General features: G+C 62.7%; 2 protein-coding genes across 2 annotated transcripts; one reads left to right on the top strand and one right to left on the bottom strand.

Annotated features, from left to right (window-relative positions):
- Positions 1–1,175: 1,175 nt before the first annotated feature.
- LOC137466756 (pre-mRNA-splicing factor ATP-dependent RNA helicase DHX16-like) lies at positions 1,176–22,208 on the top strand. Its single transcript, XM_068178439.1, is given in 23 exon segments — positions 1,176–1,426; positions 2,201–2,436; positions 3,329–3,476; positions 4,112–4,168; positions 7,013–7,267; positions 8,716–8,934; positions 9,761–9,949; positions 10,772–10,882; positions 11,523–11,638; positions 12,393–12,608; positions 12,856–12,955; positions 13,713–13,865; positions 14,438–14,578; positions 15,481–15,643; positions 16,484–16,602; positions 17,321–17,388; positions 17,474–17,636; positions 18,080–18,163; positions 18,165–18,234; positions 20,268–20,389; positions 20,391–20,474; positions 22,064–22,102; positions 22,104–22,208. Coding segments are annotated over 23 exon segments (3,153 nt in total). The 5' UTR covers positions 1,176–1,216; the 3' UTR covers positions 22,194–22,208.
- A 130-nt stretch (positions 22,209–22,338) lies between these two features.
- Positions 22,339–26,744, bottom strand: LOC137466722 (uncharacterized protein C6orf136 homolog). Its single transcript, XM_068178404.1, is given in 10 exon segments — positions 22,339–22,491; positions 22,577–22,636; positions 22,638–22,647; positions 23,337–23,392; positions 23,394–23,538; positions 24,706–24,719; positions 24,721–24,795; positions 25,507–25,575; positions 25,578–25,776; positions 26,557–26,744. Coding segments are annotated over 10 exon segments (900 nt in total). The 3' UTR covers positions 22,339–22,407.
- Between the last annotated feature and the right edge of the window lie 1,139 nt (positions 26,745–27,883).

Genomic DNA, 27,883 nt, shown 5'->3' with positions numbered 1-27,883 from the left:
CAAAATCCTGGAGTTCAGGATCCCAAAATCCAGGAGTTCAGGATCCCGAAATCCTGGAGTTCAGGATCCCAAAATGCTCGAAATCCTGGAATTTGGGGTCCAAAAATCCCAGAATTTGGGGTTACTGGGGCACCCCGATGTCAAATGCTTCTGGAAGAGGCAGAAACTCAACGGCTGACCCCAAAAACCCCAAAAACCCCAAAATCCTGGAGTTCAGGATCCCAAAATCTGGGAGTTCAGGATCCCAAAATCCCCCAAAATCCTGGAATTTGGGGTCCAAATTTGGGGTTACTGGGTCACCCCGACATCAAACGCTTCTGGAAGAGGCAGAAACTCAACGGCTGACCCCAAAAACCTCAAAACGCCCAAAACGCCCCAAATCCTGGAGTTCAGGATCCCAAAATCCGGGAGTTCAGGATCCCAAAATGCCCGAAATCCTGGAATTTGGGGTCCAAAAATCACCAAATTTGGGGTTACTGGGGCACCCCGACGTCAAGCGCTTTTTGGCCGGCCCCAAAAACCCCAAAATCCCCAAACTGGGGATCCCAAAACCCCAACCCCCCCCCAGATTTGGGGTCCTGGCGCCTCGTTCCCAAAAACCCCGGATTTTGGTGGGGGGGAAACGTCGGTTTTTGTACAAATGGTGTTTTTCGGGAAGGTTTTTTTGTAGTAAAAACTTTTTCAGCGTAAAAAAAAAAACCAAAAAAAAGCGAAGTTTTGAGAAGGGAGCGGGGGATCCCTGAGGGAAAAGGAGAAATTTGGGATTTTGGGGGACTCGGTGGGAAAATCCCGCATTTTTGGGGAGAAAAATTTGTGGACTTTTGGGGATTTCGGAGGGGGAGAGGCGATTTCTGAGGGGAAAAACACGGGTTTGGGAAATTCGCGGGGGAGCGATGGGATTGATGGATTTCGGGGAATAAAAATGGGAATTTTGGGGATAAAAATGGGAATTTTGGGGATAAACCCGGGAACTTTGGCCCCGGTATCCCAAATCCCTCATTTGGATTGCGCTTCTCACTGTGGCGTTACGGTAAACCGCCAGCGCGCTCGCGTCATTACGGTAACGCGGCTAGCGGGCGCGGCCTCGCTCTGATTGGCCCAGCCCGCCCGCGGCGCGCTACCCGGACGCTGATTGGACGAAGCTTTCCCGCGCTGGGCGCTGATTGGGCGGCTCCGTGAGGGAGGGAGGAAGGAGGAGGAAGAAGCAGAAGCGGCCATGGCGGCCATGGCGGCCCTGGAGCGCTGGGTGTCCGGGCAGCTGCAGGAGCTGCTGGGCCTCAGCGCCCGCCACGTCCCCGCCTTCCTGGTGGCGCTGGCGCGGCGCAGCCGGAGCCTGGAGGAGCTGCTGGAGCGGCTGCGGGAGACCGAGGCCCTGCGCGTGGAGGAGCCGCGCGTGCGCGAGTTCGCGCGCCAGCTGTGGGACAAGGTGGGCGGGGATTCGTGAGGGAGCGGGGAAGGGGGCGGGGCTTGTGTGAGGGGAGGGTGGGGCTGTATGGAGATGGAGGCGTGGCCTGAAGGGTGTGGGCGTGGTCTGAGCGCCCCGTGTTTAGGGCTGAGGGCGTGGCTACTAGGGAAGGAGGCGGGGCTTGAAGATAAGGTGTGGCAAGGAGGGGGCGTGGCTTAACCGACTTAGGGTATGACGTCACCATAAGCAGGCGTGGCTCCCACGCAGAGCGGCCAATCAGGCTGGGCGCTGGCTTGCAATGGGCGTGGGCACGTATAGGTGTGGCCAAGTGGGTGTGGCTATACTGGGTGTGGTTGAGCAGGTGTGACCATTTAGGGTGTGGCTCGGTGGGTGTGGCCTTTTGGGGTGTGGCCATTTAGGGTGTGGTCATGTTTGATGTGGTTCAGAGGGTGTGACCATTTTTGGGGTGTGCTTAAGTGGGTGTGGCCTCTTGGGGTGTGGTTGGGTGGGTGTGGCCATTTGGGCTGTGACTAAGTGGGTGTGGCCATTTTGGGTGTGTAAAGTGGGTGTGACCACTTAGGGTGTGGTTCAGTGGGTGTGGCCTTTTGGGGTGCGTTTAAGTGGGTGTGGCCATTCTAGGTGTGGTTAATTGGGCATGGCCATTCTGGGTGTGGCCATTTTTGGTGTGGCCCAGCGGGTGCATCCAAGTGGGCGTGGCCATTCTGCCCGCGCTCAGGCGCGCCCATCCCCAGTGGGCGTGGCCCCCGGGCGCGTCCTGACCCCGCCCCTCCCCAGGTGCCGCGCGAAGCCCCCCGGGAGCCGCCGGGGCGCGCGGCCGAGCGGGCGGCGCTGGAGCTGCAGCGCCAGAACCGCGGCTACCGATTGGTGGAGAGCGACGAGGAGGAGGGGCCGGGCCCCGCCCAGGGGGGCCACGCCCAGGACGAGCCACGCCCCCGGCGGCGACACCTGAGGCGCCGGCGCCGCTCCGAGTCCCCCCCCGAGGCCCCCGCGGCGTCGCCGTCGCCCCCGCCGTGAGTAGAGGGGGCAGATTTTGGGGGGGGGGGGGGGGGGGGAGGGCCTCCCCGAATTTTGGGGGGGTCTCGGGGGTCACTGCTGCCCTTGGGGGGCACCACGAGCGACCCCTGGGTTTTGGGGTCACCACCAGGGGTCAGGGACCCCCTGGATTTGGGGGTGACCCCGGTTTTTGGGGTCTCTCCTTCCCCCCTCGGGGTCCCCCTGATCCTTTGGGGGGGGCTGGAATTTTGGGATTTCCCCTCTCAGAACCCCCCAAAAAAATCCCTCCAATCCCACAGGTTTGGCCTTTTTTCTTGTGGCCGCGGGGGGATTTTGGGGGTCCCGGGGGGGATTTGGGGGATCCTGAGTGGGATTTTGGGCGCCTCGAGTTGGTTTTGGGGGGTCCCGGGTGGGATTTTGGGGTTCCCAGGTAGGATTTGGGGGTCCTGAGATGGTTTTTGGGCATCCCAGGTGGGATTTGGGGGTCTTGGGTGGGATTTAGGGGTTCCAGGTGGGATTTTGGGGTCCTGGGTGGGACTTTGGGGGTCCTGAGTTGGTTTTTGGACATCCCAGGTGGGATTTGGGGTCCTGGATGGGATTTTGGGGCTCCTGGGTGGAATTTTGGGGGTCCCAGGTGGGATTTGGGGTCCCAGGTGGGATTTGGGGTCCTGGATGGGATTTTGGGTCTCCCAGGTGGAATTTTGGGGGTCCCAGGTGGGATTTGGGGTCCCAGGTGGGATTTTGGGGTCCCGGGTGGGATTTTGGGGCTCCCAGGTGGGATTTTGGGGCTCCTGGGTGGGATTCTGACCTTTTTTTGCTGCCCTGGGTGCATTTTTCGGGGTCCCGGGCTGGAGCCCGGAGCTCGGGGGGTTTTTGGGGTCCCCCAAGCCGTTTGTGCCCCTCCCCAAGCGCCCCCGAGCCCCCCGAGGAGCCGGAGGAGGAGTGGGAGGCGTCGGAGCGGGAGCGGCTGCGGGACCTGCGCGAGCGCGACGCCTTCGCCGAGCGCCTGCGGCGGCGTGACCGGGAGCGGGACCGGGGGGCCCGGGGGGACAGCAAGGTGGGCTCCTGGGGGGGGTTTGGGGGGTCCTGGGTGGGGTTTGGGGGGTCCTGGGGGGGGTTTGGGGGGTTCTGGAGGGGTTTGAAGGGTCCTGGGGGGGGGTTTGGGGGGTCCTGGGTGGGGTTTGGGGGGTTCTGGAGGGGTTTGAGGGGGGTTTGAGGGGTCCTGGGTTGGGTTTGGGGGCTCCTGGAGGGGTTTGAGGGGTCCTGGGTGGGGTTGGGGGATTCTGGGGGGATTTGGGGGGTTCTAGGTGGGCCCTGGGGGGGTTTGAGGGGGGTTGAGGGGTCCTGGAGGGGTTGGGGGGGCCGGGGGGACAGCAAGGTGGGCTCCTGGGGGGGGGTTGGGGGGTCCTGGGTGGGGTTTGGGGGCTCCTGGGGGGGTTTGGGGGGTCCTGGGTGGGGTTTGGGGGCTTCTGGGTGGGGTTTGGGGGGTCCTGGAGGGGTTTGAGGGGTCCTGGAGGGGTTTGAGGGGTCCTGGGGAGGTTGGGGAGGATTGAGGGGTCCTGGGGGGTGTTTGAGGGGTTTGAGGGGGATTTTGGGGGGATTTGGGTGGTCCTAGGGGTGCTGAGGGGGGTTTAGGGGTCCCGGGGGGGATTCTGGGGGGGTTTGGCTCCTCACCCCCTTTTCCTTGCCCAGGCCTACGAAGAAGCCCAGAAGCGCCTCAAAGTGGCCGAGGAGGACCAGAAAGCCATGGTGAGGGAGCCCCCAGCCCCCAGCCCCCTTTTCCTTCCCCTTGCTTTCCCGTTCTCCCCGGATCCGCGAGCTCCCGCTGCGAGCACCCGCGCCTCCCAGCCCCTCCCAGCGCTTTCACCCCGTTTCACCCCGTTCCACCCCATTTCACCCCGTTTTATTCCTGTTTTATTCCATTTCACCCCGTTTCACCCCCTTTCACCCCATTTCATCCCGTTTCACCCTATTTTACCCCATTTCATCCCTGTTTTATCCCTGTTTTATCCCATTCCAGCCCATTTCACCCCGTTTTATTACTGTTTTATCCCATTCCAGCCCATTTCACCCCATTTTATCCCGTTTCACCCCGTTTTATTCCTGTTTTATCCCATTTCACCACGTTTCACCCCGTTTCAACCCATTTCACCCCATTTCACCCCATTTCACCCCGTTTTATCCCGTTTCACCCCATTTTATCCCTGTTTTATCCCATTTCAACCCTTTCACCCCGTTTCACCCCATTTCACCCCATTCCAGCCCATTCCTGCCCATTTCACCCCATTTCACCCCGTTTCATCCCCATTTCACCCCGTTTCACCCCATTTCACCCCGTTTCACCCCATTCCAGCCCATTTCACCCCGTTTTATCCCTGTTTTATCCCATTTCACCCCGTTTCACCCCATTTCATCCTATTTCACCCTATTTTACCCCGTTTCACCCCTGTTTTATCCTATTCCAACCCATTTCGCCCCATTTCACCCCGTTTTATTCCTGTTTTATCCCATTTCACCCCGTTTCACCCTATTTCATCCCCATTCCAGCCCATTTTATCCCCATTTTATCCCTGTTTTATCCCATTCCAACCCATTTCACCCAATTTCACCCAATTTCACCCCATTTCACCCCATTTTATCCCTGTTTTATCCCATTTCACCCCGTTTCACCCCGTTTTATTCCTGTTTTATCCCATTTCACCCCGTTTCACCCCATTTCATCCTATTTCACCCTATTTTACCCCGTTTCACCCCTGTTTTATCCTATTCCAACCCATTTCGCCCCATTTCACCCCGTTTTATTCCTGTTTTATCCCATTTCACCCCGTTTCACCCTATTTCATCCCCATTCCAGCCCATTTTATCCCCATTTTATCCCTGTTTTATCCCATTCCAACCCATTTCACCCAATTTCACCCAATTTCACCCCGTTTCACCCCGTTTTATTCCTGTTTTATCCCATTTCACCCCGTTTCACCCCATTTCATCCTATTTCACCCTATTTTACCCCGTTTCACCCCTGTTTTATCCTATTCCAACCCATTTCACCCCATTTCACCCCATTTTATCCCTGTTTTATCCCATTCCACCCCATTTCACCCAATTTCACCCCATTTCACCCCATTTTATCCCCATTTTATCCCTGTTTTATCTCATTCCACCCCATTTCACCCAATTTCACCCCATTTCACCCCATTTTATCCCTGTTTTATCCCATTTCACCCCGTTTCACCCCGTTTTATTCCTGTTTTATCCCATTTCACCCCGTTTCACCCCATTTCATCCTATTTCACCCTGTTTTACCCCGTTTCATCCCTGTTTTATCCCATTCCAACCCATTTCGCCCCATTTCACCCCGTTTTATTCCTGTTTTATCCCATTTCACCCCGTTTCACCCCATTTCACCCCATTTTATCCCTGTTTTATCCCATTCCAACCCATTTCACCCAATTTCACCCCATTTCACCCCATTTTATCCCCATTTTATCCCTGTTTTATCCCATTCCACCCCATTTCACCCAATTTCACCCCATTCCAGCCCATTTTATCCCTGTTTTATCCCATTCCACCCCATTTCACCCAATTTCACCCCATTTCACCCCATTTTATTCCTGTTTTATTCCTGTTTTATCCCATTCCAGCCCATTTCACCCCATTCCATCCCCATTTCACCCCATTTTCTCCCCATTTTCTCCCATTTTATTCCATTTTCTCACCATTTTAGCACCTTTTTCACCCTTTCTCCCCGTTTTCTCCCATTTTCTCCCCGTTTTCTCCCATTTTCTCTCCATTTTCTCCCATTGTTTTCCATTTTCTCCCCATTTTCTCCCACTTTATTCCATTTTATCACCTTTTTCACCCTTTCTCCCCGTTTTCTCCCATTTTCTCCCCGTTTTCTCCCATTTTCTCCCCGTTTTCTCCCATTTTTTCACCATTTTTCTCCCATTTTATTCAATTTTCTCCCCATTTTCTCCTGTTTTATTCCATTTTCTCTCCATTTTCTCCCGTTTTCTCCCATTTTCTCCCATTTTCTCCCACTTTATTCCATTTTCTCACCGTTTTATCACCTCCTTCACCCTTTCTCCCTGTTTTCTCCCATTTTCTCCCCATTTTCTCCCACTTTATTCCATTTTCTCACCGTTTTATCACCTTCTTCACCCTTTCTCCCCGTTTTCTCCCATTTTCTCCCCATTTTCTCCCCATTTTATTCCATTTTCTCCCCATTTTCTCCCATTTTCTCACCGTTTTATCACCTTCTTCACCCTTTCTCCCCGTTTTCTCCCATTTTCTCCCCGTTTTCTCCCATTTTATTCAATTTTCTCCCCATTTTCTCCCATTTTGTTCCATTTTATCACCTTCTTCACCCTTTCTCCCCGTTTTCTCCCATTTTCTCCCCGTTTTCTCCCATTTTCTCACCGTTTTATCACCTTCTTCACCCTTTCTCCCCGTTTTCTCCCATTTTCTCCCCGTTTTCTCCCATTTTATTCAATTTTCTCCCCATTTTCTCCCATTTTGTTCCATTTTATCACCTTCTTCACCCTTTCTCCCCGTTTTCTCCCGTTTTCTCCCCGTTTTCTCCCATTTCCCCCCCAGATCCCCGAGCTGCGCAAGCGCTCCCGCCGCGAGTACCTGGCCAAGCGGGAGCGGGAGAAGCTGGAGGAGCTGGAGCAGGAGATCCAGGACGAGGAGCTGCTCTTCGGGGAGGAGGCGCTGACGGCGCCCGAGCGCCGCGAGCTGCGCTACAAGCGGCGCCTGCGGGACCTGGCCCGCGACTACAAACGGGCCGGGGCCCAGGAGCAGCTGGAGAGGAGCAGCCGCTACCACATCCCCGAGGAGACGCGGGACAAGGTGAGGGGAGCGGGAAAACCCCAAAATTGGCGCCTGGGAAACCCCGAAATCGGTACCTGAGAAATCCCAAAATTGATACTCGTGAAACCTCGAAATTGGCACCTGGGAAACCCCGAAATCGGTACCTGAGAAATCCCAAAATTGGTACTCGTGAAACCTCGAAATTGGCACCTGGGAAACCCCGAAATTGATACCTGAAAAACCCTGAAATTGGTTCCTGGGAAGTCCCAAAATTGGTGCTTGAGAAACCCAAAAATTGATACCTGAGAAACCCCGAATTTGGTACCTGAGAAACCCCGAAATCGATACCCGAGAAATCCCAAAATTGGTACTCGTGAAACCTCAAAATTGGCACCTGAGAAACCCCAAATTTGGTACCTGAGAAACCCCAAATTTGGCACCTGAGAAACCCTGAAATTTGTACCTGGGAGACCCCAAAATTGGTACCTGAGAAACCCCAAAATTGGTACCTGAGAAACCCCAAATCTGGCACCTGAGAAACCCTGAAATTGGCACCTGGAAAGTCCCAAAATTGGCACCTGGGGAGGGGCAGCCGCTACCACATCCCCGAGGAGACGCGGGACAAGGTGAGGGGAGCGGGGAAAACCCCAAAATTGGCGCCTGGGAAACCCCGAAATTGGTGCTCGAGAAACCCCTAAATCAGTACCTGAGAAACCCCGAAATTGGCACCTGAGAAACCCTGAAATGGGCAGCCAGGAAGTCCCAAACCACTCCAAATCCCCCCCAAACCATCCCAAATCCCCCTCAAACCATCCCAAATCTCCCCAAACCTCATCCCTGATCCCCCAAACCCCATCCCTGACCCCCCCAGACCACCCCAAATCCCCTCCAAACCATCCCAAATCCCCCCCAAACCATCCCAAATCCCCCCAAACCACCCCGAATCCCCACCAAACCCCATCCTTGATCCCCCAAACCCCATCCCTGACCCCCCAGACCACCCCAAATCTCCTCCAAACCACCCCAAATCTCCCCCAGACCACCCTGAATCCCCCCCAAACCATCCCAAATCCCCCCAAACCACCCCGAATCCCCACCAAACCCCATCCTTGATCCCCCAAACCCCATCCCTGACCCCCAGACCACCCCAAATCTCCTCCAAACCACCCCAAATCTCCCCCAGACCACCCTGAATCCCCCCCAAACCATCCCAAATCCCCCCAAACCACCCCGAATCCCCACCAAACCCCATCCTTGATCCCCCAAACCCCATCCCTGACCCCCCAGACCACCCCAAATCCCCCCCAAACCACACCAAATCTCCCCCAGACCACCCCAAATCTCCCCCAGACCACCCCAAATCCCCCCCAAACCACCCCAAACCCCCCCCAAACCATCCCAAATCCCCCCCAAACCACCCCAAATCCCCCCAAACCACCCCGAATCCCCCCCAAACCCCAATCCCTGACCCCAAATCCCCCCGGCAGAAGATCCCGGAGCGGGAGGAGGCGCAGGAGGAGCCGCTGGCGCCGCGGGACGAGCAGCGGCGCTGGGAGGAGCAGCTGCTGGGGGCGGCCGCGCTGCGCTTCGGGGCGCGCGACGCCGCCCGGCAGCAGCGCGGCCCCGACTACGAGCTGCTGCTCGAGGAGGAGGAGATGGTGCAGTTCGTCAGCGCCGCCCGCCTCGAGGGCACCGACCCCCAAAAGGTGGGGTCTGGGGGGGTTGGAGGGGTTTTGGGGGGGGGGGTTCGGGGTGGTTTGAGAGGTTTCGGGATGGTTTGGGGGGGGTTTGGGGTCACAGGAAGGGGTTTAGGGGGGACTTGGGATGGTTTGGGGGGGGGTTGGGATGGCTTGAGGGGGATTTGGGGTGGTTTTGGGGGGATTTGGGGTCACAGAAAGGGGTTTGGGGGGATTTGGGATGGTTTGGGGGGGATTTTGGGATGGCTTGAGGGGGATTTGGGATGGTTTGGGGGGGGTTGGGGTCACAGGAAGGGGTTTAGGGGGGATTTGGGATGGTTTGGGGAGGATTTGGGGTGATTTGAGGGGTTTTGGGGGGGATTTGGGGTTACAGGAAGGGGTTTGGGGGGATTTGGGATGGTTTGGGATTTGGGGTTACAGGAAGGGGTTTGGGGGGATTTGGGATGGTTTGGGGGGGATTTTGGGATGGTTTGGGGGAGATTTGGGATGGTTTGGGGGGATTTGGGGTGGTTTGAGGGGTTTTGGGGGGGATTTGGGGGGGAATTTGGGGTGGTTTGAGGGGTTTTGGGATGGTTTGGGGCAATTTGGGGTGGTTTGAGGGGTTTTGGGGGGGATTTGGGGTCACAGGAAGGGGTTGGGGGGGATTTGCGATGAATTTGGTGACACCAATGACACCGAGGTGACGCCGAGGTGACAATGGGGTGTCTCCAGGATGTCCCCGAGGCCGAGCGCCGCCGGCAGTGGGGACGCTGGGTGGTTACTGGTGGGACTGGGGTGAATTTGGTGACACCGAGGTGACACCGAGGTGACACCGAGGTGACCCCGGTGTCCCCAGGATGTCCCCGAGGCCGTCCCCGAGGCCGAGCGCCGCCGGCAGTCGCTCCAGGACGGCCGCCGGGCCCTGCCCATCTTCCCGTTCCGCGACGAGCTGGTGGCGGCCGTGGCCCAGCACCAGGTGCTGGTGATCGAGGGCGAGACGGGCTCGGGGAAAACCACCCAGATCCCCCAGTACCTGCACGAGGAGGTGCGCTGGGAGGGACTGGGGGGCACTGGGGGGCACTGGGGGGCACTGGGAGGGGATTGGGGGGCACTGGGAGGGACTGGGAGGGACTGGGAGGGGATTGGGAGGGACTGGGAGGGGGTTGGGAGGGGATTGGGGTGGGACTGGGGGGGACTGGGAGGGGATTGGGGGGGACTGGGAGGGACTGGGGGGCACTGGGAGGGACTGGGAGGGACTGGGAGGGGACTGGGGGGAACTGGGAGGGGACTGGGGGGCACTGGGGGGGACTGGGAGGGGACTGGGGGGCACTGGGAGGGACTGGGAATTACTGGGAGGGCACTGGGAGGGACTGGGAGGGACTGGGGGGCACTGGGGGGGACTGGGGGGCACTGGGAGGGGGTTGGGGGGGTTTGGGGGGGATTGGAGGGATTGGGATGGGACTGGGGGGCACTGGGAGGGGGTTGGGGGCACTGGGAGGGACTGGGGGGCACTGGGAGGGGGTTCTGGGGCACTGGGAGGGGGTTGGGGGCACTGGGGGGCACTGGGGGGGACTGGGAGGGACTGGGGGGACTGGGAGGGGATTGGGGGGTACTGGGAGGGACTGGGGGGATTGGGATGGGATTGGGAGAGGCTGGGAGGGACTGGGAGAGGATTTTGGGGGATTGGGAGGGACTGGGAGGGGGTTCTGGGGCACTGGGAGGGGGTGTGGTGGATTTGGGGTCTTGGGGGGCAGTTGGGGCTGCTCAGGTCTCGTTTTTGGGGTCAGTTCAGGTCCGGGGGGGGGTCACTCGGGGGTCTGGGGTCTCTGTCACCCCCCTGTCACCCCGCTGTCCCCGCTGTCCCCAGGGCTACACGCGGGGCGGGATGAAGATCGGGGTGACGCAGCCGCGGCGCGTGGCCGCCATGAGCGTGGCCGCCAGGGTGGCCGTGGAGATGGGGACAAAGCTGGGCAACGAGGTGACACCGGGGACATGGGGGGGACATGGGGGGGACACTGGGGACATGGGGGGGACACCGGGGACATGGGGGGGACACTGGGGATATGGAGGGGACACCGGGGACATGGGGGGGACACTGGGGAAATGGGGGGGACACCGGGGACATGGAGGGGACACTGGGGATATGGGGGGGGGACACTGGGGATATGGAGGGGACACCGGGGACATGGGGGGGACACTGGGGATATGGGGGGGACACCGGGGACATGGGGGGGACACTGGGGATATGGGGGGGACACCGGGGACATGGGGGGGACACTGGGGATATGGGGGGGGACACCGGGGACATGGAGTGGACACCGGGGACATGGGGGGGACACTGGGGAAATGGGGGGGACACCGGGGACATGGGGGGGACACTGGGGACATGGGGGGGGACACCGGGGACATTGGAGACGCAGGGACACATCCCCACCTCCAACCACAACGTCCCCACCTTGGGGACACGTCCCGGGCACTTTGGGGACACCCCGGTGACACACCTTGGGGTGGCCCGAGTGACCCTGAGGGGATGGAGCGAGCCCGGGGTGGCGACAGCGGCCCTGGGGAGGTGACAGCAGCCCCAGGGGGGTGACAGGGCCGTGTCCCTTGTCCCCAAGGTGGGGTACAGCATCCGCTTCGAGGACTGCACGTCGGAGCGCACGGTGCTCAAGTACATGACGGACGGGATGCTGCTGAGGGAGTTCCTGACGGAGCCCGACCTGGCCTCCTACAGGTGACACGGGGACGCTGGGGACACCTGGGGAACACGGGGGACAGGGACAGCCAGGGGACACCGGGGACACGTCCTTCTTCCTGTCCCTATCCCCGCGTCCCTGTGTCCCTGTCCCCATGGCCATGTCCTTGTGTCCCTGTCCCTGTGCCCGTCCCTGCCCACGTCCACATCCGTGTCCCTGTCCCTGTGTCCCTGTGTCCCCATCCCTCTCCATGTCCCTATGTCCCCATTTCTGTCCCTGTCCCCATGTCCATGTCCCTGTGTCTGTGTCCCTGTGTCCCTGTGTCCGTGCCTGTGTCCTCATCCCTGTCCCCATCCCCATCTCTGTCCATGTCCCCATGTCCCCATCCCTGTCCCCATGTCCCCATCCCTGTCCATGTCCCCATGTCCCCATCCCTGTCCCCATGTCCATGTCCCCATGCCCATGTGTCCATGTCCCTGTCCCCATGTCCCCATCCCTGTCCATGTCCCCATGTCCCCATCCCTGTCCCCATGTCCCTGTCCCCATGCCCATGTGTCCCTGTCCCCATGTCCCCATCCCTGTCCATGTCCCTGTCCCCATCTCCATGTCCCCATGTCCCTGTCCCCATCCCTGTCCCCATGTCCCCATCCCTGTCCCCATGTCCCCATCCCTGTCCATGTCCCTGTCCCCATGTCCATGTCCCCATGCCCACGTGTCCATGTCCCTGTCCCCATGTCCCTCTCCCCATGTCCATGTCCCTGTCCCCATGCCCACGTGTCCCCGTGTCCCCAGCGTGATCATGGTGGACGAGGCCCACGAGCGCACGCTGCACACGGACGTGCTCTTCGGCCTCATCAAGGACATCGCGCGCTTCCGGCCGCAGCTCAAGGTCCTGGTGGCCTCGGCCACGCTGGACACCGAGCGCTTCTCGGCCTTCTTCGACCACGCGCCCGTCTTCCGCATCCCGGGCCGGCGCTTCCCGGTGGACATCTACTACACCAAGGTGACGCTGGGGACACTGGGGACATTGAGGACTTGGGGACATCGGGGACGTTGAGGACTTGGGGACATCGGGGACGTTGGGGACTTGGGGACATCGGGGGTGCTCAGGGCACCTGTGGGGTGTTGGGAGCATTCAGGGACACGAGGGGGACACAGGAAGAGGGGGATGGCTGGGGAGCTTTGGGGACAGCCGGTGCTGATGTCCCCGTGTCCCCTGGGTGTCCCCCTGGGTGTCCCCTGGGTGTCCCCGCAGGCGCCCGAGGGCCGATTACCTGGAGGCCTGCGTGGTGTCGGTGCTGCAGATCCACGTCACCCAACCCCCCGGGGACATCCTGGTCTTCCTCACCGGGCAGGTCAGTGTCACCTCGCTGTCACCTCGCTGTCACCTGGGCGTCACCGTGTCCCCCTGCTGTCCCCAACCCCAATTTCCTGCCACGAGTCTTTGTCCCGCTGTGTCCCCAGTGTCCCCAGTGTCCCCTATCCCCTGGGTGTCCCCAATGTCCCCGATGTCCCCAGTGTCCCCTATCCCCTGGGTGTCCCCAATGTCCCCAGTGTCCCCTATCCCCTGGGTGTCCCCAATGTCCCCAGTGTCCCCAGTGTCCCCTATGCCCTGGGTGTCTCCAGTGTCCCTGATGTCCCCAGTGTCCCCTATCCCCTGGGTGTCCCCAATGTCCCTGATGTCCCCAATGTCCCCTATCCCCTGGGTGTCCCCAGTGTCCCCAGTGTCCCCAGCGATGTCCCCAATGTCCCCTATCCCCTGGGTGTCCCCAATGTCCCCAGTGCCCCCTATCCCCTGGGTGTCCCCAGTGTCCCCAGTGTCCCCTATCCCCTGGGTGTCCCCAATGTCCCCAGTGCCCCCTATCCCCTGGGTGTCCCCAGTGTCCCCAGTGTCCCCTATCCCCTGGGTGTCCCCGATGTCCCCAGCGATGTCCCCAGTGTCCCCTATCCCCTGGGTGTCTCCAGTGTCCCCTATCCCCTGGGTGTCCCCAGTGTCCCCTATCCCCTGGGTGTCCCCATTGTCCCTGATGTCCCCAGTGTCCCCTATCCCCTGGGTGTCCCCACTGTCCCCAGTGTCCCCAGCGATGTCCCCAATGTCCCCCGGGGTGGCAGGAGGAGATCGAGGCCTGCGTGGAGCTGCTGCAGGAGCGCTGTCGCCGCCTGGGCTCGCGCCTGCCCGAGCTGCTGGTGCTGCCCATCTACGCCAACCTGCCCTCGGAGCTGCAGGCCCGCATCTTCCAGCCCACGCCCCCCGGCGCCAGGAAGGTGCGCTGGCCCTTTAAGGGAGGGGCGGGGCCTCGCGAGGGGGCGTGGTGTCATGGGTAAAGGGGTGGGGTTTAAGGGAAAGGGGTGGGGTTTCATTTGGGGAGCGGGGAAGATGCGCTGGCCCTTTAAGGGAAGGGTGGGGCCTCGTGAGGGGGCGTGGTGTAATAAAAAAGGGTGGGGTTTAAGGAAAAGGGGGAGGGGTTTAAGGGAAGAGGTGGGGTTTAAGGAAAGGGGGTGGGGTTTAAGGGAAAGAGGGTGGGGTTTCATTTGGGGAGCTGGGAAGGTGCACTGGCCCTTTAAGGGAAGGGGTGGAGCCTGAGAGGGGTGTGGCTTGGTTGGGTGTGCCTTTATTTTGTGTGGTCAGAATGGGTGTGGCTCGATTGGGTGTGGTCAGGATGGGCGTGGCTTTATTTGGGCGTGGCCTACAGTTAGCGTGGAGCGTGATTGGGTGGAGCTCCATGTGGGCAGGGCTTAACAGCATGTGCTTTAAATGGGGCGTGGCTTAGCTGGGTGTGGCCGGGAGGGGCGGGGCCTGCGAGGGCGTGTCCCAGCGCTGTCCCCACCTGGCGCAGGTGGTGGTGGCCACCAACATCGCCGAGACGTCGGTGACGATCGACGGCATCGTCTACGTGCTGGACCCGGGCTTCTGCAAGCAGAAGAGCTACAGCGCCCGCACGGGCATGGAGTCGCTGGTGGTGACGCCCTGCTCCAGGGTAGGGTCACCTGTGTCACCTGTGTCACCTTAATGTCACCTTAGTGTCACCTGTGTCACCGTACTGACACCTTACTGTCGTCTGTTGTCACCTCTTTGTCACCTGCTGTGAGCCCCTGCCATCCCCTGCATGGGCATGGGGTCGCTGGTGGTGACACCCTGCTCCAGGGTAGGGTCACCTGTGTCACCTTAGTGTCACCTGTCTCACCTGTGTCACCGTATTGTCACCTGTGTCACTGTACTGTCACCTGTGTCACCTGTGTCACTGTACTGTCACCTCGCTGTCATTTATTGTGACATCCCCGTATTTTTACCCGTCCTTGCCGCGTCCCCATCGCGTTCCAGTCAGGTGCCAGGTGTCACTGGTGTCCCTGGTGTCCCTGGTGTCCCAGTGAGGTGTCTCCAGTGTCCCTGGTGTCCCAGTGCCAGATGTCACCGCTGTCACTGGTGTCACTGGTGTCCCAGTGAGGTGTCCCTGGTGTCACTGATGTCCCTGGTGTCCCAGTGCCAGATGTCCCTGGTGTCCCTGGTGTCCCTGGTGTCCCCAGTGTCCCAGTGCCAGATGTCCCTGGTGTCCCTGGTGTCCCAGTGAGGTGTCCCCGGTGTCCCTACTGTCCCAGTGAGGTGTCACTGGTGTCCCCGGTGTCCCTGGTGTCCCAGTGAGGTGTCCCTGGTGTCCCCGGTGTCCCTGGTGTCCCAGTGAGGTGTCACCGGTGTCACCGGTGTCCCCAGTGTCCCTGGTGTCCCAGTGAGGTGTCCCTGGTGTCCCCTGGTGTCCCCAGTGTCCCTGGTGTCCCAGTGAGGTGTCCCTGGTGTCCCTGGTGTCCCTGGTGTCCCAGTGCCAGATGTCACCGCTCGCTGTCACTGGTGTCACCGGTGTCCCCAGTGTCCCCGTGTCCCCAGGCCTCTGCCAACCAGCGCGCGGGCCGCGCGGGCCGCGTGGCGCCCGGGAAGTGCTTCCGGCTCTACACGGCCTGGGCGTTCCAGCACGAGCTGGAGGAGACGGCGGTGCCCGAGATCCAGAGAGCCGACCTGGGAGCACTGGTGCTGCTGCTCAAGAGCCTGGGTGGGCACTGGGAGCACTGGGAGGGCACTGGAGGGGACTGGGGGGGACTGGGAGGGGATTGGGGGGCACTGGAGGGGACTGGGAGGGACTGGAGGGGACTGGGAGGGACTGGGAGGGACTGGGAGGGCACTGGGGGGGACTGGAGGGGATTGGGAGGGACTGGGAGCACTGGGAGGGGATTGGGGGGAACTGGGAAGGGATTTGGGGGCACTGGGAGGGACTGGGAGGGGACTGGAGAGGACTTGGGGACACTGGGGTGACACCAGGTGACGCAGGGTGACACGGGGTTGTTGAGGACAGTAAGGTGACACGGGTCACACCAGGTCACACTGGGTGACACAGGTGACAAAGCTGACACAGGTGACACACAGGTGACAGCAGATGACCGAGGTGACACGGGTGACTCAGGTGACACAGAATGACCCAGGTGACCCAGGTGAGACAGGTGACAAAGCTGACACAGGTGACACAGCTGACACAGGGTGACAGCAGATGACCCAGGTGACACACAGGTAACACCAGGTGACACAGGGTGACCCAGGTGACAAAGGGATGACACAGGGTGACACAGGTGACACACAGGTGACACAGGTGACACACAGGTAACACCAGGTGACACAGGGGTGACACAGGGTGACCCAGGTGACACACAGGTAACACCAGGTGAAACATGGTGACCCAGGTGACACAGGGGTGACACAGGTGACCCAGGTGACACACAGGTAACACCAGGTGACACAGGGTGACACAGGTGACACAGGTGACACACAGGTAACACCAGGTGACACAGGGGGGACACAGGTGACCCAGGTGACACCGGTGACACCGTGCTGTCCCCAGGCATCAACGACCTGATCCACTTTGACTTCCTGGACCCTCCCCCCCACGAGACGCTGGTGCTGGCGCTGGAGCAGCTGTACGCGCTGGGGGCGCTGAACCACCTGGGGGAGCTCACCACGGTACTGGGATGGACTGGGAGCACTGGGAGGGACTGGGATGGACAGGGATGAACGGGGAATGAACCACCTGGGGGAGCTCACCACGGTACTGGGAGGGACTGGGATGGACTGGGATGGACTGGGAACGGGGAATGAACCACCTGGGGGAGCTCACCACGGTACTGGGAGGGACTGGGATGGACTGGGATGGACTGGGAACGGGGAATGAACCACCTGGGGGAGCTCACCACGGTACTGGGATGGACTGGGAATGGACTGGGATGGACTGGGAATGGACTGGGAGCACTGGGAACGGGGAATGAACCACCTGGGGGAGCTCACCATGGTACTGGGAGCACTGGGAGCACTGGGAGGGACTGGGATGGACTGGGAGGGACTGGGATGGACTGGGAACGGGGAATGAACCACCTGGGGGAGCTCACCACGGTACTGGGATGGACTGGGAGGGACTGGGAATGGACTGGGAACGGGGAATGAACCACCTGGGGGAGCTCACCACGGTACTGGGATGGACTGGGAATGGACTGGGAGCACTGGGAACGGGGAATGAACCACCTGGGGGAGCTCACCACGGTCCTGGGAGCCCTGGGAGTGCCGGGATGGACTGGGAGCACTGGGATGGACTGGGAGCACTGGGATGGACTGGGAGCACCGGGGGGCACTGCGGGTGGCCCTGGTGGTCACCGGTGTCCCCGCTGTCCCCCCCACCCCGTCCCAGCTGGGCCGGCGCATGGCGGAGCTGCCGGTGGAGCCGATGTTGGCCAAGATGATCCTGGCGAGCGAGCAGTGAGTGACAGCCGCGTCCCCAAGTGTCCCCAATGTCCCCACTGTCCCCGCAGTGTCCCCAGTGTCCCTCCCTGTCCCCACTCAGGTACGGCTGCACGGAGGAGGTGCTGACGGTGGCCGCCATGCTCTCGGTGAACAACGCCGTGTTCTACCGGCCCAAGGACAAGGTGCTGCACGCCGACAGCGCCCGCGTGGCCTTCAGCGTGCCCGGGGGCGACCACCTGGTGCTGCTCAACGTCTACAACCAGGCACGGGGACATCGGGGACGTCGGGGGGTGTGGGGACATCGGGGACACCAGGGACATGGGGGATATGGGGGACACTGGGGGGAATTGGGGACACTGAGGACATGGGGGACATTGGGGACACCATGGGGGGGTTGAGGACATTGGGGACACGGGGGATATCAAGGCGTGTGGGGACATTGGGGACACCACAGGGGGGTTGGGGACATCGGGGACATGAGGGACATGGAGGACATGAGGGACATGGAGGACCTTGGGGACATGAGGGACATGGAGGACCTTGGGGACATGAGGGACATGGGGGACCTTGGGGACATCAGGGGCTGGGGACACGTCCAGCAGCAGCGCTGACCTTTGTGTCCCTTTGTGTGTCCTCGTCTGGCTGTCCTTGTCCCGCCTGCCCGTGCCAACGCGGCCGTGTGTCCCCCACGCTGTCCCCGTGGCAGTGGGTGGCCAGCGGCCACTCCCTGCAGTGGTGCTACGAGCACTTTGTGCAGGCGCGCTCGCTGCGCCGGGCCCGCGACGTGCGGGGAGCAGCTGCAGGGGCTGATGGAGCGCGTGGAGATCGCCCCGTCCTCCTGCGGGGGCAACCCTGGACCTGGTGCGCAAGGTGAGCCCCAAATACACCCCGAAAGAGCCCCGAAACCGCCCCAAATATCCCCAGAACAGCCCCAAAATATCCCCTAAACAGCCCCAAAATATCCACTGATCCCAGTCTATCCCAGTCCCTCCCAGTCCCTCCCAGTAACGACGTCCCCTCTGTGTCCCCCAGGCCACCACGGCCGGGTTCTTCTACCACACGGCGCGGGGCGGGTTCTGATCCCAGTGTCCCCCAGTCCCTCCCAGTTCCCTCCCAGTGCCTCCCAGTCCATCCCAGTGCCCTCCCAGTCCATCCCAGTGTATCCCAGTCCATCCCAGTCCCTCCCAGTCCATCCCAGTGCCCTCCCAGTAACGACGTCCCCTCTGTGTCCCCCCCAGGCCATCACAGCCGGGTTCTTCTACACACGGCGCGGGGCGGGTTCTGATCCCAGTCCCTCCCAGTGTATCCCAGTCCATCCCAGTCTATCCCAGTCCATCCCAGTCCATCCCAGTCCCTCCCAGTTCCCTCCCAGTCCCTCCCAGTAACGACGTCCCCTCTGTGTCCCCCAGGCCATCACGGCCGGGTTCTTCTACCACACGGCGCGGGGCGGGTTCTGATCCCAGTGTATCCCAGTGCCTCCCAGTCCATCCCAGTTCCCTCCCAGTCCCTCCCAGTCCTTCCCAGTTCCCTCCCAGTCCCTCCCAGTAACGACGTCCCCTCTGTGTCCCCCAGGCCACCACGGCCGGGTTCTTCTACCACGCGGTGCAGGGCGTGTACCGATCCCAGTGTATCCCAGTCCATCCCAGTGTATCCCAGTTCCCTCCCAGTCCATCCCAGTCCATTCCAGTGCCCTCCCAGTAACGACGTCCCCTCTGTGTCCCCCAGGCCACCACGGCCGGGTTCTTCTACCACGCGGCGCGGGGCGTGTACCGATCCCAGTGTACCCCAGTCCATCCCAGTGTATCCCAGTCCATCCCAGTCCATCCCAGTTCCCTCCCAGTTCCCTCCCAGTCCATCCCAGTCCATTCCAGTGCCCTCCCAGTAACGACGTCCCCTCTGTGTCCCCCAGGCCACCACGGCCGGGTTCTTCTACCACGCGGTGCAGGGCGTGTACCGATCCCAGTGTATCCCAGTCCATCCCAGTCCATCAGTCTCCAGTTCCCTCCCAGTTCCCTCCCAGTCCCTCCCAGTCCATCCCAGTGCCCTCCCAGTAACGACGTCCCCTCTGTGTCCCCCCCCAGGCCATCACGGCTGGGTTCTTCTTACCACACGGCGCGGGGCGGGTTCTGATCCCAGTGTATCCCAGTGCCTCCCAGTCCATCCCAGTTCCTCCCAGTCCCTCCCAGTCCTTCCCAGTTCCCTCCCAGTCCCTCCCAGTAACGACGTCCCCTCTGTGTCCCCCAGGCCACCACGGCCGGGTTCTTCTACCACGCGGTGCAGGGCTGTGTACCGATCCCAGTGTATCCCAGTCCCTCCCAGTGTATCCCAGTCCATCCCAGTCCATCCCAGTTCCCTCCCAGTTCCCTCCCAGTCCCTCCCAGTCCCTCCCAGTCCATCCCAGTGCCCTCCCAGTAACGACGTCCCCTCTGTGTCCCCCCCCAGGCCATCACGGCTGGGTTCTTCTACCACACGGCGCGGGGCGGGTTCTGATCCCAGTGTATCCCAGTGTATCCCAGTGTATCCCAGTCCCTCCCAGTGCCTCCCAGTCCATCCCAGTCCCTCCCAGTTCCCTCCCAGTCCCTCCCAGTCCCTTCCCAGTTCCCTCCCAGTCCCTCCCAGTAACGACGTCCCCTCTGTGTCCCCCAGGCCACCACGGCCGGGTTCTTCTACCACGCGGCAGGGGCGTGTACCGATCCCAGTGTACCCCAGTCCATCCCAGTCCATCCCAGTGCCCTCCCAGTAACGACGTCCCCTCTGTGTCCCCCAGGCCACCACGGCCGGGTTCTTCTACCACGCGGCGTGGGGCGTGTACCGATCCCAGTGTATCCCAGTCCCTCCCAGTTCCCTCCCAGTTCCCTCCCAGTCCCTCCCAGTCCATCCCAGTGCCCTCCCAGTAACGACGTCCCCTCTGTGTCCCCCCCAGGCCATCACGGCCGGGTTCTTCTACCACACGGGCTGGCGCCTGGGCCGGGGCGGGTACCGCACGGTGAAGCACCAGCAGCCGGTGTTCATCCACCCCCAACAGCGCCCTGTTCGCCCTGCAGCCCCGCTGGGTGCTCTACCACGAGCTGGTGTGCACCTCCAAGGAGTTCATGAGACAGGTGGGGACACCTTGGGGACACCTTGGGGACAGCTGGGGGACATGGGGGACACAGGGCAGGGGACGTGGTGTGGGTACGGGGACACGCTGGGTGCTCTACCACGAGGCTGGTGTGCACCTCCAAGGAGTTCATGAGACAGGTGGGGACGCCTTGGGGACAGCTTGGGGACACCTTGGGGCATGGCAGGGACACGGGGGACACAAGGGACACGCTGGGTGCTCTACCACGAGCTGGTGTGCACCTCCAAGGAGTTCATGAGACAGGTGGGGATGCCTTGGGGACAGCTTGGGGACACCTTGGGGGACAGCTTGGGGGACAGCTTGGGGACACCTTGGGGACAGCTTGGGGACAGCTTGGGGACACCTTGGGGACAGCTGGGGGACATGGCAGGGACACGGGGACACAAGGGACACGCTGGGTGCTCTACCACGAGCTGGTGTGCACCTCCAAGGAGTTCATGAGACAGGTGGGGACACCTTGGGGACACCTTGGGAACATGGGGACACCTTGAGGACATGGGGACAGCTTTGGGGACACCATGGGGACACCTTGGGGACAACTTGGGGACTTGAGAACACCTTGGGGACACCTTGGGGATACCTTGGGGACTTGGGGACACCTTGGGGGACACCTTGAGGACATGGAGACACCTTGGGGAGACCTTAGGGGACTTGGGGACAGCTTGGGGACACCTTGAGGACAGCTTGGGGACTTGGGGACACCTTGGGGACTTGGGGACACCTTGGGGACACCTTGGGGACTTGGGAACACCTTGGGGACACCTTGGGGACACCTTGGGGACATGGGGACACCTTGGGGACAGCTGGGGGACATGGCAGGGACACGGGGACACAGGGCAGGCACACGGTGTGGCGATGGGGACACGGCAGGGGACACGCTCACCTCTGAGGTGCCCACGTGGGGACAGCACCGACGGGGCCCTGGTGGCCCCCGGGGGACTGAGGTGGCCACGTCCCCGTGGTGGCCACGGTGACAAAGCGGTGACCCCCAAGCCATCGTCCCTATCCCCACGTGTCCCCCAGGTGTGTCACGGGTGTCACAGGTGTGTCAGGTGTGTCCCTAACAGTGACAGGTGTGTCACAGGTGTGTCACAGGTGTGTCAGGTGTCTCCCTTGTCCCCAGGTGATGGAGATCGACAGCGCCTGGCTGTCCTTAGGGATGTCCCCCAGGTGTGACAGGTGTGTCACAGGTGTGGCAGGTGTGTCACGGGTGTGATAGGTGTGTCCACAGGTGTGTCAGGTGTGTCCCAGGTGTGTCCCAGGTGTGTCAGGTGTGTCCCTTGTCCCCAGGTGATGGAGATCGACAGCGCCTGGCTGTCCCTAGGGATGTCCCCAGGTGTCACAGGTGTGTCCCTAACAGTGACAGCTGTGTCACAGGTGTGTCACAGGTGTGTCACAGGTGTGTCCCCTAGCAGTGTCAGGTGTGTCCCTTGTCCCCAGGTGATGGAGATCGACAGCGCCCTGGCTGTCCCTAGGGATGTCCCCAGGTGTCACAGGTGTGTCACAGCTGTGTCCACAGGTGTGACAGGTGTGTCACAGGTGTGTCACAGGTGTGTCCCTTGTCCCCAGGTGATGGAGATTGACAGCGCCTGGCTGCTGGAGGTGGCCCCCCCACTATTACCAGGCCAAGGAGCTCGAGGACGGCAGCGGCCGCAAAATGCCCAAAAAAGCCGGAAAATCACGGGAGGAGCTGGGCTGACCCCCCCGGGGACAACCTGGGGGACACCTGGGGGACACCTGGGGGACCCCAATACAGCCCCTGGGGCAGAGCGCCGGCGCCACCCGCGCTCGGGGACGCCGCTGTCCCCGTGTCACCGCTGGGTTCCTTTATTCTGTACATTAAATTAAGGGGGGGGCAGGGGGGGGACACGCCGAGGTGGGGGGAGGGGCGCTCAGGTGTCCCCTCGGTGGCTTCAGGGCCGGGCCAGCGCCACGGCCAGCGCCGCGGCCACCAGCAGCTTCTTGGGCTCGGGGACGGCCGTGGGGGCTGGCATCAGCTGTGGTGGGGGGGGGACACGGGGTCAGGGGACACCGGGGACGTCCCCAGGTGCCCCCAGGTGTGCCCAGGTGTGCCGGACTCACCTTGTCCACGCGGTGGCAGCGGATGAGCCCCTGCGAGTTGAGGAAGAAGGTGGAGAAGGCCGTCGTAGGACCTGGGGGGACAACGGGGGGCACTTGGGGACATCGGGGACAGGGGTGGCACCGAGCGCCCCACCCCGCCCCGGGAGGGACACAGGTGTGGCACAGGGGTGGCACAGGTGTGTCTGGGGATGGCACAGGTGTGTCTGGGGGGTGACACAGGGGTGGCACAGGTGTGTCTGGGGGTGGCACAGGGGTGGCACAGGTGTGGCACAGGTGTGTCTGGGGGTGTTTGGGGGTGGCACAGGTGTGTCTGGGGGTGGCACAGGGGGTGGCACAGGTGTGGCACAGGTGTGTCTGGGGGGTGTTTGGGGGTGGCACAGGTGTGTCTGGGGGTGACACTGAGCGCAGCAGGTGCCACTTGTCCTGGTGGTAGAAGAGGGTGCCCCAGGTGTGCCGCTCACCTGAGCAGGGTGCGTTTGTCCCCGCTGGTGCCAGCGCAGCAGCAGCAGGTGCAGGGGAGGTGACACAGGGTGTGACAAGGGGGTGGGCGGGGGTGACACAGGGGTGGCACAGGGGTGACGGGGTGCCCCAGGTGTGCCCCAGGTGTGCCGCTCACCTGAGCAGGGTGCGTTTGTCCCGCCGGTGCCAGCGCAGCAGCAGCAGGGGCAGGGGCAGCAGGGGGAGGTGACACGGAGATGGGAGCAGGTGACACGGGGGTGGCACAGGGGGTGGCAGGGGGTGCCCCAGGTGTGCCGCTCACCTGAGCAGGGTGCGTTTGTCCCGCCGGTACCAGCGCAGCAGCAGCAGGTGCAGGGGGCAGCCCCGTCAGGCGCCACCGCGCCCGCACGCTCCAGTCCTCGGGGTGCCGCGTCAGCGCCAGCACCTCCAGCCTGAGGCTGGCAAAGTAACCCCAGGCCAGGGCGCGGCACAGCGCCAGGGCCAGGGCGTACATGGCGCGGCCCCTGGGGACACGGGGGACGTCACCGTCAGCGCCGCTGCCACCGCCCTGTGCCACCCCGACAGCGCCGCTGTCACCCCGCTGCCACCCCAACAGTGTGACTGTCACCCGCTGTCACCCGCCCTGTGCCACCCCCGACAGCGCCGCTGCCACCCGCTGTCACCTCCCTGTGCCACCCCGACAGTGTGACTGTCACCCACTGTCACCACCCTGTGCCACCCCGACAGCGCCGCTGCCACCCGCTGCCACCCGCTGTCACCTCCCTGTGCCACCCCGACAGTGTGACTGTCACCCACTGTCATCCGCTGTCAACTCCCTGTGCCACCCCCCAGCACTGCCATTGTCACCGTCACCTCCCTGTGCCACCCCGACAGCGCCGCTGTCACCCACTGCCACCCCAACAGTGTGACTGTCACCCGCTGTCACCTCCCTGTGCCACCCCGACAGTGTGACTGTCACCCGCTGTCACCTCCCTGTGCCACCCCGACAGCGCCGCTGTCACCCACTGCCACCCCAACAGTGTGACTGTCACCCGCTGTCACCTCCCTGTGCCACCCCAACAGTGTGACTGTCACCCGCTGTCACCTCCCTGTGCCACCCCAACAGTGTGACTGTCACCCGCTGTCACCTCCCTGTGCCACCCCGACAGTGTGACTGTCACCCGCTGTCACCTCCACTGTGCCACCCCGACAGCGCCGCTGTCACCCACTGCCACCCCAACAGTGTGACTGTCACCCGCTGTCACCTCCCTGTGCCACCCCAACAGTGTGACTGTCACCCGCTGTCACCTCCCTGTGCCACCCCAACAGTGTGACTGTCACCCGCTGTCACCTCCCTGTGCCACCCCGACAGTGTGACTGTCACCCGCTGTCACCTCCCTGTGCCACCCCGACAGCGCTGCTGCCACCCGCTGCCACCCCGCTGTCACCTCCCTGTGCCACCCCAGCACTGCCCCACAGCCCCTGGGGACACGGGGACATCACCATCAGTGCCGCTGTCACCCACTGTCACCTCCCTGTGCCCCCCTGCAGGGCCAGGGCTGTCCCAGGGCTGTCCCCGGTGTCCCCCAGGGCTGTCCCCGGTGTCCCCCCGGTGTCCCCAGGCTGTCCCCGGTGTCCCCTCGGTGTCCCCAGTGTCCCCAGGGGCTGTCCCCGGTGTCCCTGTCACCCACCGCGTGTGCAGGTGCCAGGTGCTGGCACTGGAACTCCACGTCGTGGGTGTACAGGGCGTAGTCCGGGATCTTCAGGAAGAAATTGGGGAGCTGGGGGGGGGACGGGGGGGTCACCGTGAGGGGACGGGGGGGTCACCGGGCCACTGTCCCCCTCCCCAGTTCTGCCCCACCCCCTTTCCCTGTCAATCCACCACAATTTTGTCACCTCCCTGGGCCGTTTTGTCACCCCCTCCCCATTTTGTCACCCCCCTCCCCATTCTGTCACCTCCCCCATTTTGTCTCCCCCTCCCCATTTTGTCACCCCCCCCCCATTGTCACCCCCCTCCCCATTTATCCCCCCCTCCCCATTCAGTCACTTCCCCCACTTCGTCCCCCCCTCCCCATTTTCATTTCCCCCTCCCCATTTCGTCCCCCTCTCCCCATTCCGTCGCCCCCTCCCCATTTTCATTTCCCCCTCCCCATTCGGACGCCCCCTCCCCATTTCATCCCCCCCTCCCCATTCTGTCGCCCCCTCCCCATTCTGTCCCCCACTCCCCATTCTGCCGCCCCCTCCCCATTTCGTCCCCCCCTCCCCATTCCGTCCCCCCCTCCCCATTTCGTCCCCCCCCTCCCCATTCCGTCCCCCCCTCCCCATTCTGCCGCCCCCTCCCCATTCTGCCGCCCCCTCCCCATTCCGTCCCCCCCTCCCCATTCTGCCGCCCCCTCCCCATTCGGCCGCCCCCTCCCCATTTCGTCGCCCCCTCCCCATTCGGCCGCCCCCTCCCCATTCGGCCGCCCCCTCCCCGTGTCCCCCGCTGTCACCTCGTGCCGCAGCCTCTCGTGCATGCTGGCCAGGTGCTCCTCCATGGAGGGGGGGGGGTTGCCCCGGCGGCCCGGGGGGGTCCCGGGGGTGCCCGGGGGGGGTCCCGGGGGTCCCAGCAGCAGCCGGGGGGGGTCCCCTGACGTCGATGGTCGTCCTCTCGCGCCGCCCGTCCCACCGTGGTCACCGGCCCCCCGAGCCCCTCCAGCCCCCGGGGCGGGGGGCAGCGCGGGGGCGGCAGCAGGGCCAGCCCCAGGGGGGGGCTCCAGGTCCTGGGAATGGGGCGAAAAAAGGGGGAATTTGGGGTCGGAGCCATGTGGGGAGGGGGGTGGGGGAGAGAGGGAGCACCCAGAGATGGGGGTTGGGGCGTTGGGAAAGGGGATTGTCCCCGATTTTTGGGAGGATTTACCCCATAGGAAAGGGGGTTTTGCCAATTCTGGGAGGATTTACCCCGTTTTGGGGAGATTTGCCCCATAGAAAAAGTGGGGGGTTTTTACCAATTTTGGGGGGGTTTGCCCCATTCTAGGAGGATTTGCCCCGTGGGAAAGGGTTTTTACCGATTTTGGGGGGATTTGCCCCCATAGGAAAGGGGGTTTTTACCGATTTTGAGAGGATTTACCCAGTTTTGGGGGGGGATATGCCCCATGGGAAAGGGGATTGTCCCGATTTGGCGAGGATTTACCCCATTTTTGGGGGATTTACCCCATTTTGGGGGATTTATCCCATTTTTGGGGGATTTGCCCCATTGGGTTCCCACCGGCGGCTCCGGCTCCGCCCCCAGAAGGAAGCCCCGCCCCAATTAGGGACACTCCCTATTTGCATAGCCACGCCCCACTAGGGCTAAACCGAACCTATTTTCTGCTGTAATTTACATAACCACGCCCTCCCGTCGGCAAACCGAAACTATTCAAGGCCGTCTATTTGCATAACCCCGCCCACCCTCAATCCTCCACGCGCACCTCAATTTGCGTGGCCCCGCCCACCCAACGCCCCCCTCTTTGCATAACCCCCTCCAACAGAACCCACGCCCCTATTTGCATAACCCCACCCACCCCTCGGCCGTATCTGCATAGCCCCGCCCCTCCCCTCTCCCCCCCGCTCCCCTCACCTGCGGCCGCGCTCGGTAGCGGCGGCGCGGCGGGGCCGGCCCGGGCGCTGCGGTCGCTGCCGGGGCCCAGGCGCGGCCGGGGCCGGAGGCGCACGGCGGCGGGTGACGGTGGCGGTGACCGTGCCGGTACATGGCGGCGGCGTTGGCGGCGCTGTCCCCCGCTGTTCTCCCGCTGTCCCCCGGCGGCGCCGCCGCCTCCTCCTCCTCCTCCTCCCTCCTCCCTTTCCCCTCACGCCGGCCGCTCGCACCGCGCCTGCGCGGGCCGCGCGCGCGCCTCGCCTCCCCCCCCCCCACCCACTTCCCGCACTCAGCACGGCGCAGCGCGCATGCGCCGAGCGCGGGAAGGTGACCCGGAGCCGGCCGCGCATGCGCGCTCTTCCCGCCCACCGCCGTTCATTCATGAAGGAGCGGAGGGGCGGAGCCAGGGAGGTGCGAGCCAATAGGAAGCGCGCTCCCCGCGCCCGGAGGCGGGGCTATCCGCCATATATGGGTAAAGTTGTAGCTAAGCCACGCCCGCAGGAAGAGACGCCAGGAGGGAGGCGAAATTCGGGAATCGCCGATTTTATTGAAACGTCCCCAAAAACGGGAGGGGGAGGGGCAGGGGGAGGCACCCCCCGGGCCGGGCGGGGGGGAGGGGCACCCACGGGGCGGGAACTGGTCCCAGTGGGGCGGGAACTGGTCCCAGTGGGGGTTATGGGGTGGGAACTGGTCCCAGTGGGGCGGGAACTGGTCCCAGTGGGGTTATGGGGTGGGAACTGGTCCCAGTGGGGCAGGAACTGGTCCCAGTGGGGCGGGAACTGGTCCCAGTGGGGCGGGAACTGGTCCCAGTGGGGGTTATGGGGCAGGAACTGGTCCCAGTGGGGGAGAGGAACTGGTCCCAGTGGGGTTATGGGGCGGGAACTGGTCCCAGTGGGGTTATGGGGTGGGAACTGGTCCCAGTGGGGCGGGAACTGGTCCCAGTGGGGCAGGAACTGGTCCCAGTGGGGTTATGGGTGGGAACTGGTCCCAGTGGGGCGGGAACTGGTCCCAGTGGGGGTTATGGGGTGGGAACTGGTCCCAGTGGGGCGGGAACTGGTCCCAGTGGGGTTATGGGGCAGGAACTGGTCCCAGTGGGGCGTGGAACTGGTCCCAGTGGGGCGGGAACTGGTCCTAGTTGAGTCCATGGGCCATGGAGGGTCAGTGGCCATGGAGGGTCAGTGGCCAGAGTTGAGGGTCAGTGGCCGTGGGGGGTCAGTGGCCATGGAGGGTCAGTGGCCATGGAGGGTCAGTGC

The sequence above is a fragment of the Anomalospiza imberbis genome, unplaced genomic scaffold (assembly GCF_031753505.1).
Source record: "Anomalospiza imberbis isolate Cuckoo-Finch-1a 21T00152 unplaced genomic scaffold, ASM3175350v1 scaffold_43, whole genome shotgun sequence".
In the NCBI taxonomy this organism is placed as follows: Eukaryota; Metazoa; Chordata; class Aves; order Passeriformes; family Viduidae; genus Anomalospiza; species Anomalospiza imberbis.
The sequence above is the reverse complement of the archived record's forward strand: the minus strand, read 5'-3'. Positions and strand labels throughout refer to the sequence as shown.